General features: G+C 37.3%; 1 protein-coding gene across 1 annotated transcript; it reads right to left on the reverse strand.

Moving 5' to 3' along the window:
- Positions 1 to 1,136: 1,136 nt before the first annotated feature.
- Positions 1,137 to 16,804, reverse strand: Satl1 (spermidine/spermine N1-acetyl transferase like 1). The gene is made up of 7 exons (XM_012951460.2): positions 16,387 to 16,804; positions 14,333 to 16,341; positions 10,606 to 10,657; positions 3,307 to 3,393; positions 2,800 to 2,901; positions 2,238 to 2,278; positions 1,137 to 1,307 (listed from the first exon to the last, which is right to left on the reverse strand). The coding sequence occupies exons 1-7, from the start codon at positions 16,802 to 16,804 to the stop codon at positions 1,137 to 1,139; spliced, it is 2,880 nt and encodes a 959-aa protein (XP_012806914.2).
- Between the last annotated feature and the right edge of the window lie 1,721 nt (positions 16,805 to 18,525).

Consider the following 18,525-nt stretch of genomic DNA (forward strand, 5'->3'; position numbering starts at 1 on the left):
AAATTTGGGGCTGGAGAGATGGCTCAACAGTTAAGGAGCTTGCCTACAAAACCTAAAAACCCAAGTTTGATTCCCCAGTACCCATGTAAAGCCAGATGCACAAAGTGGTGCATGCATCTGGAGCTTGTATGCAGTAGCTGGAGGACCTGGTGGGCCCATTCTGTCTGTCTTTCTTTTATCTCTGCTTGATTGCAAATAAATAAACAAAAATATTAAAAAATATATAAATGTGGATTGGTATACAGCACTGGAATGATAGATTCTATAGATGTTCACAAATGGAATGTAATTGTGGGACCATAACAAAGAGGCAGTGTTACTAAATCTACTTAAGATAGGAGCCAGATTCCTTTCTAGGTTTTTTTTTTTAACAAGTTAGAACTTTGGAATTTATCTCCATAATAGAATTTTTTAACCTCTTATATATTTCAGTTTAAACATACACATATTTCATTATATAGAAAACTCTTGAGACACTGCTAGTTAAGGAGATAGGTTAAAATGTGAAAACGTCAGTACCCTAATTTCTGTTGTTGTTGTTGTTGTTCTGTTTTGCAAGGTAGGTCTTTCTCTAGACCCGGCTGATCTGAAATTCACTATGTAATCTCAAGGTGGCCTCAAACTCACAACAATCTTCCTACCTCTGCCTCTCAGGTGCTGGGATTAAAGGTGTGCACCACCACATACAGCTAGTACCCTAAATTTAATGAAATATAGTCAGTAAAATACCCAAAGCCACTGGGCATGGTGGACGCCTTTAATTGCAACACTTGGGAGGCAGAAGTAGGAGGATCACCATGAGTTCAAGGCCAGCCTGAGATTGCATAGAGAATTCCAGGTCAGCCTGGGCTAGAGTGAAACCCTACCTCAAGACAACAACAACAAAAAATATCCAAAGCCCAGTGTAAGTGATATTTGCATAGTCTACTCTTGGATTGGCAGAACTGTTACTAGCCACTAATATATTAGTTTGGATGGTGAAGAAGTGATTGGATCTGAAAATCTCAAAGTAAAGTATCTACAAGAATGTGATCACTTGCTGTTTTTACAACATTCAAAGTTTACTACTGCTGGTAGACACAGATTACAGTCAAATGTTGGTGCCTATGTTAGGATGAGTTGCTATTAGGCACTTTTCACTCTTCCATTGCAATTTCCAACAGTTCATCTATGTTAAACCTGAACATATGCCAGCCTTCTTCACAAGAACGGTCTATAGCCCCGAGGCGAGAGTAGTATTCAACAGAATCCTGGTTCCAAATGATGACAAAAAACTGCATGCAGTTACATCGAGTGATGAGAGCTATCTGTTTTAAAAGAGGCAGATATTAATTTCATTGGAGGGCATAATCTTCAGTAACATTTCATTGAAGGTATCTATATGATACTATACATTAATGATAATTCCAGATTATATATAGACTTATCATTTGAATCTCTCTATAGATGTGAAAAAAAAGTGTCACTGTTTTAGGCTTTATGCCCCTCCCTTGAAAAGGCCAAAACTCTGTTGAACATCTACAGAAAACATTTACCTTAAAACTAGCATATATTCTCATGTGCATTTCCAAAATAAAAAATACGTTTTATATTATTGTGATTCACACTGTGGGCCTATTTTTGATTAAAATTATTTTTTACTCTACCTCATTTCTACTTCCTTTTGATAGCAAAAGAGGTAGTTGTAGACTATGTAGAAATACATTTCAATTAATTAAAACTCATAGAATTTATGAGCACTCAATTTGAAAGTTCAATTTAATTTAGATAAAAATTAGAAGTATATATTGGTGATTAGTAAGATTAATTACCTAATTTAAGTCCTGTTTGATAATATTGAGGATGCTGGAGAGCTGGCTCAGTAGATAAGTGCTTGCTGCACAAGGTTGAGGACCAGAGTTTGAATCTCCTACACCCACATATGCCAGGTAGGTTTGGTGGCCCACCTGTAATGCTAGTGGTCAGGAGGGAAAGATCCTCAGGGTAAGCTGGCTAAGTATCTTAGCCAATTTGGTGAGCTCTGGGGTCAGGTGAGAATGACTGTCTCAGTAAGTAAAGTAGAAAGAAATGAAGGAAGATACTCAGTGTCAACCTCAGGCCTCCATGCCCATATGCATAGGCATGCATACATACACACAGGCACATACACACACCATACACATATACACAGGTAAAACAATAACACTGAATAAAGAAAATAAATTTGTAACAATAGCAGTACTAATTGTAAAGCCTACCTGACTTAGCTTCTTCAGAATTTCAGATCCAATACCTAGACCTGCAAAATGAAGACTATTAAGTTGAAAGATTCTACTTTTTATTCATCTGCTTTAGTTTTAAATAGCATATAATATCCTGCCTCTGGAAATCATATATTCTAAATACCATACATTGAAATCTATCTAATTAATATGTTTCCTATATAGTATTCTAAATAAAACATTGTATCAATGATAGTAGAAAAGAGTTTGGGTTTATTGGAAATGTCAGTGAAGAAGTGAGTGTCAGTATTTTCTTATAACACAGTGCATTTCTTGTCTATGTCTGCTCAAAGAGCCTAAAGTGTAAAATGATTTTAAAGATAAAACTAGGAGTTGAAATAAGATCACTTACTTCAATGCTAATGAATGTTAATGAAATAATCTTCTGTGGTTTAGTTTTCCTTATACTAGCTTAGTGATCAGAAGCATGGAATATGAATGTATTTCATAAATAATTTTTAAAAAACTATATGCATACAAAAGTCCTCTTTAAGTATTTTTTTTATTTTTAAGCATTATTATAATTGAAGTTTTTTACCTTGATATCCACCGATAACATATAATTCTTCAAGGTAAAGCAACTTGCCAATCCTTGGATCAAATGCGAAAAAGAACATGGCAAATCCAACACTTATTTTTTCTAGGAAGACAGAAGAGAGGGGACAGAGGTTAATGCTTTAAATCATAAATATTTCTTTTTCCACAAATAGAAGTTTATATCTTCTCAAATAAAATGTAAAAGTGGATTCAGTTGTTTTACCTTGTAATATAATAAGTGCTAATTGGACAAAATGTCTATTTGTAAATATATATGCAAAAGAGTTACTTCATTTATTACAATCATGTGCAACTTTTAAAAGGTGGGTACTCTTCATTTACTTTGACATATGTTTTCTAGTTTTGAATTCTTAATCAGGAGAATATACCAATATTTTCTTTAAAATTTCACTTGGTTTATACATCATTAATAGTATTGTAATATAACTGGATTTGTTTTCAGGATATAGCAAATATACTCTAGATAATGAGAACAAGGAAAATTTACCTGGTTCTTTATCTTTTTCTTCATTTGTCGTTTCAGCAATCAGACAATAAAAAAGGGGCCTATCCCCAAAGCCATCCCTGAGTAAGTCTGTAATATAAATTAATATAAAATATATTAGAATGGGAATGGAGGGATGGCTTAGTGGTTAAGGCATTTGCCTGCAAAGCCAAAGGACCCAGGTTCGATTCCGCAGGACCCACATTAGCCAGATGCACAAGGGGGCGCAGGCGTTTGGAATTCATTTGCAGTGGCTGGAAGCACTGGCGTGCCCATTCTCTCTCTCTCTCTCTCTCTCTCTTTCTCTCTCTCAAATAAATAAGTAAATAAATATATATTAGAGTGATTACAGCAGAGGAAAGGTGGCAAAGTAGAAAGTGTTAAGGATTCACCCCTCTTCCTGGACAACAACTATACTGACAGAAACTGTCTGAAGTGAATATTTTTGAGCTATAGAGTTTATTTGAACTCTTGCAATGACCAGGGGAGTCTAGCTCGTAACTACAGCCATAGGTGTGGTGCCAGTTACCTGCTTGTTCCCTTCCAGTCTTCTGGCAGACAGCTGTGGAATGAAAGCTTGATTTCTGGAAGAGTTTACTGAAACTAGATAGGCATTAATGATCTTACCATTGAAATATTGGTATTTCTGGGCTGGTGCTTGCCTGCAAAGCCAAAGAACCTAGGTTCAATTCACCAGAATCTACATAAGCTAGATGCACAAAGCAGTACATGCATCTGGATTTTGTAGTGGCTAGAGGCCCTGGCACACCCATTCTCTCTCTCTCTCTTTCTCAAATAAATAAAAGTAAAATATTAGAATTTCATGTTCTAATTAGACTGTCACTCTAATCATCACTGAGGTAAGGCTTAGAGGTTGACTGGTAAATTCCAACCTTTATCAGTTGATGTTGCTCCCAAAATTTTAATGATGCTACAAAGAAACAGACTCAAAAATCTGACAACCAAATGAACTTTCAACTCACTCTGATCATTGACACAAAAACACCCTACAACAATCCACAATGCATGACCCATATACCTCAACAAGGAGGGGCCAAGGGGTAGGGGTAGGACATGGATGAGCCTAACAATGGTACCAACTTGACTGTATTCACTGAGTACAAAACTAATTAATAAAAAAAATTTAAAAAAAACAACAATCGAAACTAAAAATGACTGAAAAGAAATACGCAATAAACTAAACCCCATTGAATGTAGCAAACACAGTGTTTACACAGAAATTAATAGCTGTAAAAGCTTATATTGTAAAAAGGATCTTAATAATTTATGCCTTAAGAAATTAGAAAAAATAATAAGCCCAGAAGTTACAAAAGGTAATAAAAATTTGCAGAGATGAATGAAATAGAAAAAAATATAGAAAAGTCAGTGAAACCAAAAGTTGATTATTTGAAAAACTCAATAAAGTCAATAGGTAGACTGAAAAAGAATAAGAAGATGAAAATGTTATATTCAGAAATCAAATGGGTCTATCACTACATTACTGTGTGATATCTGAATGATGTATATGCCATTATCCAATTACTTAGTTTTTTTTTGGTGGTTTGAATGCAAAATGTCCTCCATAGGGTTGTGTGTATGAGCATTTAATCACCTGAGGTAGTTGATATTATAACGTTGTAGAACCTTTACAGGATGGCCTATTGCTAGAGAAAAGTTGTCACTAAGGGTGGGCCTTGAACTGTTGCACCGAGGCCTCATATGCTGTTATTTCTGTACTTCCTCCCTGCTAATGTTACAATGTGACAAAAGATCCTCATTCTAGTCTGCCACATCTTCCCCAGTGTGATGAACTCTAGTCTCTGGAACTGTAAGTTGAATTAAAACATTTGTTTTCCTTCTTCTTCTGGTTGTCTATTTTTTCCAAGCAACACAAAGGTAACTGATACAACAAATTGATACTGAGAAGGCAAGCCAATGCTGCAGTAAATCTGACTTTATGGTTCTTAGGCTTTTGGAACAGGTTTGTAATAGGACTATGGAAGTCTTTGGAACTTTGGACTAGAGAAACCTTACAATGCTATAAGCAGAATAGTTTGGAGATATGAAGATCAGAAGGCCAAGAGATATGTAGACTGTTGAGGCTCATCACATGAGAATCCAGCGTGGAGAAAGGGCTATATATGGAACTGGGCTAGAGGTAGTTCATATGCTATCCTGGCAAAGAAATGGGCTGCATTCTTCCTGTGTCCTGAGGACTTAAGCAGAGCTGAATTTAAAATTAAAGGACTAATGTGTTTGGTGGAGAAAATTTCAAGGCAGAGCAACATGAATCTGGAATTGCTTCTTTCACATGCACTTACACAGATCTACAATAAAAGTTATCAAAATACAGAGAAGATGAAAAATATAAAATTTTACAAAAAAATAAATGTAAACAAATTTAACATCCAAGGTTCAGAGACTATAGCCTCTTCGGGTGTAACTAAATATTACCACCATTAAAGGGAACTAGACTGCTCTGCAGTGGGTCTATAGGAAAGGTTCTCTGAGTGTAAGTCCAAACACACTGGATGTTCCAGGTAGGAAGAATGTAGATTCCTTTGAAAGGAAAAGGCCTGAAGGGAGTCCCTTTCCCCCAAGGTAAGCATACAGAGGCTGCTACAGCTACATTCCATGGATACTAGGCTTCCTCCCAATCTGACAGAATTTAACAGCATTATCCATATGGTACTAATTTTTGTAGAATGAAAAATGGAGGATTAAAGGGCCATGGAATATTTCATGATGGTTCTAAAGAACTGCTGAGGTGAAATAAGGTCAAGCAGGATCAGATTCCCTGCACGGAGATCATGAAAACCACTCTGTGGAAATGTTAAAGTGAACTATAAGTTTCTGTGGAGATCTCAGAATGTTGGAGATGCCAGGAACATGGGATCCATCAGGGAAAGCTATGGGCTCAGGATAATAAAGCCAGCCCATAAATGAGGCATTTGGAGGGGCAGCGTTATCCAAGCCTTTTGGGGCCCAGATTATTTAATCAAAAGTTCTAGTATTTCATGTTTGCACTGATGGTCTCACTTTGGTCCAATATTTCCTTATTATTCCCTCATTCCTCCTTTTTGGAATGGGGATGTTTATTCTGTACCATTGTATTATGTACTTGTGTTTTGATTTTACTGGGCTTTTAAAAAGTGAAGAGGGTGCCTTCAGTCTCAGATGAGTTTAGGCTTGGCTTTTTGTTTTGTTTTGTTTTGTTTTTCAAGATAGGGTATCACTCTAGCTCTGGCTGACCTGGAATTCACTCTGCATTCTCAGGGTGGCCTCGAACTCACGGTGATCATCCTACCTCTGCCACCCAAGTGCTGGGATTAAAGGTGTGCACCACCACACTCGGCTAGGCTTGACATTTTTAACAGTGTTGCGACTGGTAAAAACTATGGGTACTTTTGAAGTTGGACTAAATAAATTTTACATCATGAGCTTGCCAAAATTATACGGGAGCCAAGTGTGCAATGTTGTGGTTAGATTACAATGTCCCCCCATTGGCTCATGTATGTGAACATTTGATCCCTAGTTGGTAGCACTGTTCAGGAAGGTTGTGAAACCTTTAAGAGATAAAGCCTTCTTGCAGGAAGTGTGTCACTAATGGAAAGCCCTGAGGTGTTATAGTTCACTCCTGTTTGCTATTCTCTACCTCTCTCTCCTCCCCCCCCCCCCCCGTCCTGCTTGTGTGACAATATGATACTGACTTCTTGCTCCTACAGTGCTTTCTTCACAATGATAGACTCGACCTGCAGGAGAACTGTAAGTCAAAATATACTTTATTTCACTAAGTTTCTTTTGTATGGGTATTTTGTTCCAAAAATAAGAAAGCAACTGATACAGTTATGATTATTCTATCAGTTACAATTGATAATGGTTTACTGTGCCTATTTTTAAAAATTTTTTTTGTTTATTCTTATTTATTTGAGAGCGACAGAGAGAAAGAGGCAGAGAGAAAGAGAGAGAGAATGGACGCGCCAGGGCCTCCAGCCACTGCAAACGAACTCCAGATGCATGCACCTCTTGTGCATCTGGCTAATGTGGGTCCTGGGGAATCGAGCCTCAAACCAGGGTCCTTAGGCTTCACAGGCAAGTGCTTAACCGCTAAGCCATCTCTCCAGCCCATACTGTGCCTAATTTTTAAATTAAACTCAGTCATAGGCATTGACAGGTAAATACATTTAGGGTTTGATATTATCTACAGCATACGCTATCCACTAATGTTCTTGAAACATATTCTTTGAGAATATGGAAATAGACAAAATTATGTATGGCAAACTACACAATATTGCTAAAATCAAAATTTATTAGACCTTAATAAATTTAAAGGCAGCTCATGTTTATAGATAGGAAGATTTAATTGTTAGGATGTTGATGCTAGCAAAAAATTGATATTCAGTGATACCAAAATACCAACATACTTTTTCATAGAAAGTGTAATGTTTATCATCAAATTTATGCAGAATTCTAAGTGGATAGTAAATAGCCAAAATTGCCCTAAGAAAAAAAAAAGAATAGAGTTAAAAGGCCTGGATTTTCTGATTTGGAAATTTAATACAAAGTTACATTAATTTAAAAGGTATGGCACTGGAACGAGACCTGATATAGTGACCAACAGAAGAGAACACAGATTCTCCAAATAAACATTCAGAAATTTATTTGGTCATTTTACTTTTGAAAAGGGTGCCAAGTCCATTCATTGAGAAAAAGATTGTCTTTTCAATAAATTTTTCTGTGAAAATTGAATGTCTATACAAAATAACAATGTTGGACCAATACTTCATGTAATATTCAAAATCTGACTTGAAATAGATTGAAATCATCATTGTATAACATTTTAAGGTATATCTGACAAAAGTACAGTAAAAGAAAAAAATAGAAAACAGGTTAAAAAATCTTCTAATAAGATACATGTCAAAGGAATAAAAAAACATAGAATGGAAAAAATACTTGACAATCAAAACTACAATGAGCAAATACACACTGATCAGCATGGAAATTCTCAATAACTGAAAGTGAAAACTACAAGGATCAAGTAAATTTTGTCAGTAATGTAGAGGAACTTGAAACCTGTGCATTGGTAGTAGTGATGTAAAACAATGCAGCTGCTACAGAAAAGATTATGGAGTTTCCCTAATAAAAAGTAGTAGCATATGATCTAGAAAATCTACTCCTAAATATATTTTCAAGGAGTATGAAAGCAAAAACTAACTTTTGTACACCCATGTTGGATGCAAATTATGTACAGTAATCAAAATGTGTATGCAATCCCAACATTTATTAATATATAAACAAAATATATTGACATACAAAGGTATGTTACTCAAGGGGGGCCCTCAGTGAAATGGTGGTAGAAAAGAGAGAATATAAAAGTATAACCCAACTGGAATATCATACTATGAAGTTAATAATAATTAAAATAATTATTTAAAAGAATGAAATTATGATTCAAGTTACAATATGAAAACATTATTCCTAGTAACACAAGTCAATCAAATATTGTGTATCTTCAGTAATAGGTAGTACCTAGAAGAGACAAAGATAGACACAGACACAGACAGTTACATGAATTAATAGAGAATAGTGTTTAAAGAGGGACTGGGGATATGGTCACAGAGTTTTAATTGGGGATGATGACAAAATTCCAGAGATGAGAAGTAGTAATGGTTGTACAACACTGAATATACTTCATGGCACTCATGTGAATTTCGTATGAATGGTGAAAAGGATGTATGCTACACCACAGATTTTAAATTTTATAGTAATATGTAAATGTGGAGCAAATATTAACTATTTAAACCATCAGTATATAAGTGCACAAAGACATTTAAGGCTAAAAACAACAGAATTTAGTATGAAATTATTTAAAGTAAAGGATACTAAAGTCTGGACTAAAAATGTAGCTTAGTGAGTAGAATGCTTGCTTAGCATGCATGAGACTTGGGTTCATTCCCCATCACCACATAGACTTGTAATGGTGGTTCATGCCAATAATCCCAGTACTTAGACAACAGAGGCTAGAATCAGAAGTTCTACATCATTCTTAAAAAGCAATCCCAGCACTTGGGAAGCAGTGGTAGGAGGATCTCTGTAAATTAAAGGCCATCCTGAGTCTACATAGTGAATCCCAGGTCACCCTGGACCAGAGTGAGACCCTACCTCAAAACACCAAAACAAAACAAACAGAAAAAACATAGACAAAAGACCGCACAAGTCATACCAACATCCTTCCAAGTCTTCCACCCAATATTATAGTGAAAACATTTCATGGAAAGTTCTTAACTGATACCATGTATGTGATGCTTAGTAAATAATCCTTTTTGCCATCTGACATGATATACTCATTAATCCACTTAAGTCTTATTACTGTGTAAATCATTCTAATTCTTAATTACTCGATGTGGTGATTTGATTCAGTCATCCCCCATCAGCTTAGGTGTTCTGAATGCTAGGTCCCCAGCTGATGGAGATTTGGGAATTAACACTTTCTGGAGGCAGTGCATTGTTGGGGGCAGATTTATGGGTATTATAGCCAGTTTCCCCTTGCCAGTGTTTGGCACACTCTCCTGTTGCTATTGTCCAACTGGTTTTGCCCAGGAGGTGATGTCCACCCTGTGTTCAGGCCATTGTTTCCTCCTGCCATCATGGAGCTTTTCCTCAAGCCTGTAAACCAAAATAAACCTCTTTTTTCCACAAGCTTCTCTTTCTACCAGCACTGGGAACCTGACTACAACACTAGGCCATCCATTGGTATGACTAATTGTCAAATGTAACAAATATATTTTTTTGTAAATTTATGAAATCCTTTTTTTAATTTTTTTTTTATTTTTGAGGTGTGGTCTTTCTCTAGCCCAGGCTTACTTGTAATTCACTATGTAGTCTCAAGTTGGCCTCGAACTCACAGGGAACTGTCTACCTCTGTCACCAGAGTGCTGAGATTAAAGATGTGTGCCATCATACCCAGTATGTTTTTGTTCCTTTAACCCTAAGAAGTCTTTACCAACATACTGCATATTAGCACTTTTTGACCAATAATATTTTTTCTATTTTGAAAACCAGTTGAAATCCATATTGTAAAGTTATAAGATTGTTAAATATAAATCTCATACAAAAATAGGAAAAATATCAAATAGTAAAACACAGAAAAGGTTATAAATCTTTGTCCTGTACATGTATATACTACTAATCATTCCACTTTAATGTAACAATGCCAGAAGTTTCCACACAGCTAAGTACTAGTCCTGTTTGCACAAATTCATGTTGCTTTTTTTTCTGTGAAAATACTACAAAGTGACTTACCCATTTCTGTTATTTTCACTGAATCTTCCATCTTTTCATGGGCAGCCATTTCCTGTCAAAATAGATCATATTTTCAGTTTATGATTTGGTAATGTATTCTTAAGATTATATTCAATAAGAAGTTTTTAATGAACATTTATATACATATGTCCTGGTATGTGTTAAAAATGAGTAACACTTGATCCAAATCATCTAGAAATTTAAAATCTAAAACTCAGGCCTGGAGAAATGCCTCAGTGGTTAATGTGATTGCTTGCTAGCCTAACAACCTAGATTCAGTTTCCTAGTATCCACATAAGCCAGATGTCCAAAGTAGTGCATGCTTGTGGTGTTTGTTTGCAATGGATAGAAGCCCCAGAATGCCCGTACTCTGTCTCTCTATCTGTATCTCTCAGCTTGAAAAATAAATAAATAATGTTTTTAAAGATTCTTTTAAAACCTAAAACATTAATTCAACAAAAGATAGAGATGGACAGATTTGATATCTTATTCCTATGAAGGTTAATTGTCCGAGCCACTTGCATTAAATGAGAACTGGGAAATAAAGCAAAATTTGTTTCTGAGGATTCAAGTTTGATGTCACAGAGGTTGTATATTATAAATATTACAGACTTCACAGAAAAGTCTCTGTCACGAGTTTGCCTATAAGTTATTTTGGCCAGTTTAACTATAACCCTTTGAATTCTGGCTTGTTACTACATTGTGTTTTACACATTCAGATTGGTTATGATTTATATCTCATGCTTAGAAACATAAAAATATCCATTTCTGTTTTCCTCTTGATCCTTTATTGCTGTTGATTATATTTATTAGAGTATATTAATAGAAAGTCTGTGGTTTTATCCTTTTACATTACTCAAATGTTTGGATATTCTTTGTGTATAAATATTAAGATACACTTGACCTGCATCTTTTCCCCTAGTTTTCTTTATGTCACTATTGAATAGCCATCTTTTATTCAGTGACTTTAAATGTCCCTTTTTCACATGTTACATTCTGATATATACTTTGGAAAATTTCTGGCCTCTCCATTAATAACATTGATACACCTCTACAGCAATCAATGCAATATTTTACTCACAGACCTTACAGGGATCATCTGATCTCATTTGTCTTATTTACTAAATTTACATCTTTCTTTTGTAAATTTGGGGATTTTAACCATAACTCCATGAAATTTATGGCAGAAGAAAAGCTCTAGAAATAGTGCTACATTATGTTGAACATTAGTAAGGATTTTGATTTTAGTCTCAGTTCAATCAGAATCCAATGGAGTTGTCAGCATTTTATTGCTGTGTAGGGAAAGATAGGGTAGAAAGGACAATCATTTTTATGTCTACAACTTCCCTAAGACACTATAAACTCCCTGAGGGTGTAGAGGGTAATTCAATAAATCCTACATCCTTTAAAGGACATAGTACCTGATCAAAGAAGCAGTTATTTATACAGTGATCAAAAATAAAATAGTATTGACCAAACACTCATCCATCACCAGTTACTTAAAAGCACACCTGGAGGACCATGACAGTAAACAGAAAAGCTTTAGATGGAACATTTGTTAATCAAAAACTTATGGTCTCATAACTAAAATTATCAGATCTCCAAAAAATTCTGTGATGTAATTAAGATAAACTAGCAACATGCAAACAAAATATATTGCAATATATATTCTGATAAAGGATTATAATGGTAAGCTCTAAAAATACTCTTTAGGGGCTGGAGAGATGGCTTAGCGGGTAAACGCTTGCCTGTGAAGCCTAAGGACCCCGGTTCGAGGCTTGGTTCCCCAGGACCCACGTTAATCAGATGCACAAGAGGGCGCACACATCTGGAGTTCGTTTGCAATGGCTGGAGGCCTTGGCATGCCCGTTCTCAATCTCTCTCTCTCTCTCTCTCTCTCTCTGTCTGTCTCTTTCTCTCTCTCTCTGTCACTCTCAAATAAATAAATAAAAAATGAACACAAAAAATTTAAAAAAATACTCTTTAGTAAGAGAGTGACTGGCAAACTTAGTAATGAAAAGCAGTTAGAATAAAATGAACGTATCCTAAAGAACAGAACTAATGATTACTACATACATATTTGTGATTCCGAAAAAAAATAATTTAGGTTTTCTATTGTTTTATACAGTGAATATGCATTAATTTACTCCTGTGAAATTCCTGGACCTTGTTTCAACTACATATCTACTCCATAAAGAATCTAAAGTGGGGCTGGAGAGATGGCTTATCAGTTAAGGTGTCTGACTACAAAGCCAAAGGGTCCCGGTTTGACTTTCCAGGACCCACATAAGCCAGATGCACAAGGGGGCACACACATCTGGAGTTCATTTGCAGTGGCTGGCGGCCCTGGCATGCCCATTCTCTTTCTCTCTCTCTCAAATAAATAAATAAAATTTTAAAAAAATCTAAAGTACTGCTTTCCTATGGTTCTTTTATTTGGAATTGTTTACATTGTGCCTAACATAAATTATGGCCTTTGAAAGTTTAGGACAGTGCTCATAGCTATTAGATTATCACTATTACTGCTTTATAATGATTTTAGGGAATCCATTAAAGTGACATTTTTAATAATGTTTACTCTGCTCTTTGACTCACAGGCTGTCTGTGGAATCTTCTGGAATCAAAGGGTTATATAAAGTGGCATGGAACATTTTTTTTCTAGGAAACCAATCATCACATTCTACATATAGATGTGGCTTTAGAAGACACAAGGCTACATATTCTCAAATGTTACTTTTTAATATCTGAGATTTTGTAAACAGTAGCTTAAAGTCCTTTGTATAAGCTTTCCTTTTCTCTAAGATCATCTTTAACCACTAAATTTTTAGGAAGATTGATACCATACTCAATCTCTAAATCTTATATGAGTGGGTTCTATCATGATTCTTTGAAACCCCTATTATATGACAAGCAATTTAATATGCATTCAAGTTATTGAATCATCACAGCTGTCTTTTTTGCCTTGGCGATGATCTTAATAGTAACATAATATTCTATAAGAATACTAAAATTTGTTCACTGATTCCAGTTGTTTTATTTTTATTTTACTTTATTATTTTTCTTATTTTACGTTTTTAATAGTGTTTCAGTAAACATCTATAAAGTATATATATATTTTTTCTCATGTATGTCAGATTGGTTTCAAGTTTGCTATCCAAGTATCTAGTCAAGGATGGTGCTGAACTTCTGATCCTCCTGCCTCTTTCTACCTCCCAAGTACTGATATTACAGGTATGTGTACCGTGCCCAGTTTGATGCATTGTGGGAGATGGAACTCAGGCAAGAACTCTACCAATGAATTCATAGCTTCAACCCTTATTATTTCTAATTAGTGGATTTTTTTCTTGTATTTCACCTTTAAAAAGTATTACAGACTATAAATATTATAAAAAAATGGGTTTCATTATGACATTCTGTAAATATATATTATATATTTGCTCATATACACCAACTCACTAACCTCTCTTATCTCCCATATTTCATTCTTGCTACTCCTCTTCCCAAATACCCTACTTTTTCGTGACTTTATTTCATATTTCATATTTTAAATTTAGATTCTACATATGAAAGAAATATTACATTTTTGATATAGAATTTACTTCAGTACTGAGTTAGATGGGGGAAAATGAAGATTAGCCATTTAGTGAGTTCCTAAAACTAAATCAACCAATGCATCCCTTTCGAATTCATTTAGCTCTACAATTCTACACTAAAGTAACAGGCTTACTTTAATCATGCGGAGAATAGCTGGGCAGTCTGGAGGCTTTGCAGGTCTTACGTGGAAGAGAGCCTTTCTTGCTTCATCTGGTGATTGAAATATCCCTAGTAGACTCATGCCTAGATCGCTCATGCTTGATTCTCTTGAGTGTACTTGATTTGCACCTGATTGGTCTATGTCTGGTTGTCTCAGGTTCCATTGGCTAATGTCCAGCTGTTTGTTGTTTACCTGTTGTCTCAAGCCTGATTCCAATATATCTGGCTGAATTGTGCCTTGTTGGCTTTTGTCTGATTGGGTGGGTCTTGATTGGCTTGTATTTAACTGGTTGATATTAAGTTGGCTTGTATCTGATTGGTTGACATCCAGTTGGATCATACCCATCCCTGGTTTGCTTAAAATAATTTCCCAAGAGTCTGGATTTCTTAAGCCTTGTTGGCTATGGAGGGGTTGCCACATATCGTCTGGTCTCATGCCTGGGTAGGTGGAATGGGAATGCCACATATGTGGAGGACTCATGTCTGAGTGGTTGGAGCCAGAATACCACATATGTGGAGGACTCCTGTTGGACTGGCCGAAATCAGAATATAACATATTTGGAGGATACATGCCTGAGTGGCTGAGGCCAGAATACCTTGCATCTGGAGGTCTCATGCCTGAGTGACTGAGGCCAGAATGCCACATATCCGGAGGTCTCATACCTGGGTAGCTGGGGCCTGAAAGCCACATCTCTGGTGGTCTCATTTCTGAGTGGCGGGGGGCAGGATGCCTCATATCTGGTGGTCTCATACTTGGGTGACTGGAATAGGAATGCCGCATGTCTGAGTGCCTTATGCCTGGGTAGCTGGGGCCTGACTGGGGCATGTCTGTCTGTTTCATGCTTGGTTGCCTTGTGTCTGGTTGCCTTGTATCTAACTGTTTCAGCTTTTGTTCATCAGGTATTGATTGCCTTTTGTCAGACTGTTTTGTACCTGGGTCACTGGGTGCTTGTTTCTCTTTGTCTGATGGTTTCTCACTTTGTTCACTGGATGCTGATTGCCTTTTGTCAGACTGTTTTGTACCTGGGTCACTAGGTGCTGGTTTCTCTTCGTCTGATGGTTTAATGCCTTGTTCACCAGATGCTGATTGCCTTTTGTCAGACTGTTTTGTACCTGGATCATTGAGTGCTTGTTTCTCTTTGACTGATGGTTTCCTGCCTTGTTCACTGGACACTGATTGCCTTTTGTCAGACTGTTTTGTACCCGGGTCACTGGGTGCTGGTTTCTCTTTGTCTGATGGTTTCACACCTTGTTCACTAGACTCTGATTGCCTTTTGTCAGACTGTTTTGTACCTGGGTCATGGGGTGCTGGTTTTTCTTTGTCTGATGGTTTCACACCTTGTTCACTGGATGCTGATTGCCTTTTGTCAGACTGTTTTGTACCTGGGTCATTGGACCTTGGTTTTCCTGTTTCTGACTGTTTCTCACCTTGTTCACTGGATCCTGGTCGCCTTTTCTCAGGCTCTTTCATGCCTATTTCCCTGGGCCCAGTGTCAGACTGTATCATCCCTGGTTGGCTGGGCCTTGTTTGCCATGTATCTATTTGTTTCATCCCTGGTTGGGTATGGCCTGATACATCCATCTCTATTATCCCTGGATAGCTGGCACCTGATTGCCATGTGTCCATCTGTTTCATGCCTGGTTGGCTAGGGCCTGATTGCCATGAGTCCATCTGTCTCGTGCTTGAATAATTTGGGCCCCATTGCCATGGACCTGATTGTCTCATGCCTGGGTAGCTGGGACCCCATTGCGATGGGTCTGATTGTCTCATACCTGGGTGACTTGGACCCCATTGCCATGGATCTGATTGTCTCATGCCTGGGTCACTTGGGACCTGTTCCCACATATCAGATTGTGTCATACCTGGATGACTTGGCCCCCGTTGCCTTCCATCTGTTTGGTATATGCCTGGGTAATTTGGGTATGGTTTCCATTTATCTGGTTGCCTTTCATTGGCATAACCTGGACCCCACTGCCATGGGTCTGCTTGTCTTGTGCTGAGAGAAAATTGGCCTGATTGTATCCTACCTGTTTGGTTAATTACTGGATTTTTTGGGCCTGGTTGTATTATGCCTGTTTGGCTCATGCCTGGTTGGTTCATATCTTGTTGTCTTGGTCCTGGTTGGTTCATATCTGGTTGTCTTGGTCCTGGTTGGTCCATATCTGGTTGTTTTGGTCCTTGTTGATTCATATAAGGCTGGTTTGGGCCTGTTTGCTTTACATCAGTCTGGTTCAGATTTGCTTGCTTCATATTTTGTTGGCTTGGGTCTGGTTCACTCATGTTTGGTTGGTTCATGCCTGACTGGTTGATGTCTGGTTGGTTCATAACCATTTGGATAATGATGGGTTGGCTTGGACCTATTTGTTCTGTGCCTGGCTGGCTAATACCTTGTTGGCTTACACCTGATTGCGTTAAACCTGTTTGGTTCATGCCTGGTTGGTCCATGTTTGCTTGGCTTTGTCCTGGTTGCTTCATACCTGGTTGGCTTGGGTCTGGTTGGCTTTGTTCTGATTGGTTCATGTCTGGTTGTTTTGTGTCAAATTTGTTCATATCATCTTGTGTGCTTGGTTGATCCATGTCTAGTTGGTTACTACAAAGTATACTTATGTCTTGCTGGCTTGTTCCTCTTTAGTTCTTGATGAACTTGATTAATTCATTCCTGAATGGCCTATTCCCACTTGATCTGTGCTTGTTTGGCTGAGGATTGGATGGTCAAGGGCTGATTGGTATTATACTAGTTGGCAGATGATGATTTGGCAGACAAATGGTTGGCTTATAACAGTCTTAATATTATAGGGTCCCTTGGTCTCTTGAGTCTGGTGCTGTTGTGGTAGAAAAGAAGCTAAAGTTGAACTGTTTCACTGAGTTACTGTAAAAGTTAATTCAAGTTAATTCTGAGGAGCTAACTTATCTTTGTCAACAGATAGAAAAATCCCAAAGAAGGAACCATCCAGAAAGGGCACAAAGGGTCGATAAGAAGGAAAGACAGTTTAGGCTAAGACAAAGTAAAATGGAGTTCATAGTTAGAGTAGCTTGACTATAGAATTGATTGATATGCAAATTGCCATAACTTGTTTGTTTATTTACCCCTCCCCTTGGGTATGAAAACTATAAGATGGAAATAAAATCTTGGGCCCAGAGCTTCTTGGGAGGGCTACCTCAAACTTTTTGGCCCCCAGGAAATAAACTTCTCTACTTTCCCTCATACTGGCTTTGGAGTGATCTTTCCACAGAATTTCTGTAACACCTCTGAAAGCCCCAGTGAGATTTTCCTTCACCATGATCCCATTTGATCAGGAAGGACTGCTGCTCCTGGACCTGCCAGCCTGCCAGAAGTCCCTGGGACTTGGAATCTCATGCCCCTGACATGATTATGAGGTCCCCTTCCAGATGGCCCAAGGAGACGGTGAAATCTTCGACCAGAATTCCTAAGTAGAAGACTAGGCTGAGTCAGATGTGCAGACCAGGTAAGAATTCCCTGGAGAAATTGGGATTGTGACTAGTCAGGTCTCCCCAAGCCTTGATGCTGTTCCAAGGTGATGACCCTCTTTTCAACAGGAGGAATGATGATGTTCCAGTGAGGACCGATGGTATTCCAGTCTCAGTAACTAGCTAGAAAAGGACTGATGTTGCTCTGGTCACTGTAACTAGCTTGATTAGGATTATGAATGGGATTAGATAAGGAAAATTGTTTAAACTCTGAATAAATGTATGAATAAATATATGAAGGCAAGATGGCCATCTTTAGTCTGTTTGAAAAGTACACTTGATATGAATGTGTGTATTAGTATGTATGTGGCTTACATCCTCAAGGCTGCAGAATGATTTCTTTCCTGAGCACGAAGGCTTTGTCTTTGTGTCTGTTCTTCATCACTAACAAAGTACAAAATTTACTGTGTGTTAAGTTCTCCACTAAGCCCACTATCCTAGAGTCTATGGTCAAAAACAAACCATACTTCAAAAGGGAAGATTCGGGAGATTATAATACTAAGTTGACACCAAGAAAATTAAAGGCCTCTGTAAATTAGGAAGGCCAGCTTTTAATGTTGAATGCCCCCTTCCCAGAGGAAACACTGAAAATAACTAAGATTATAGACAGGGAAAAATGCAAAATACTTCTACTTGTAAAGTTATAAAATGGTGCCAGGCATGATGGCACATGCCTT

The sequence above is a fragment of the Jaculus jaculus genome, chromosome X (assembly GCF_020740685.1).
Source record: "Jaculus jaculus isolate mJacJac1 chromosome X, mJacJac1.mat.Y.cur, whole genome shotgun sequence".
NCBI lineage: Eukaryota > Metazoa > Chordata > Mammalia > Rodentia > Dipodidae > Jaculus > Jaculus jaculus.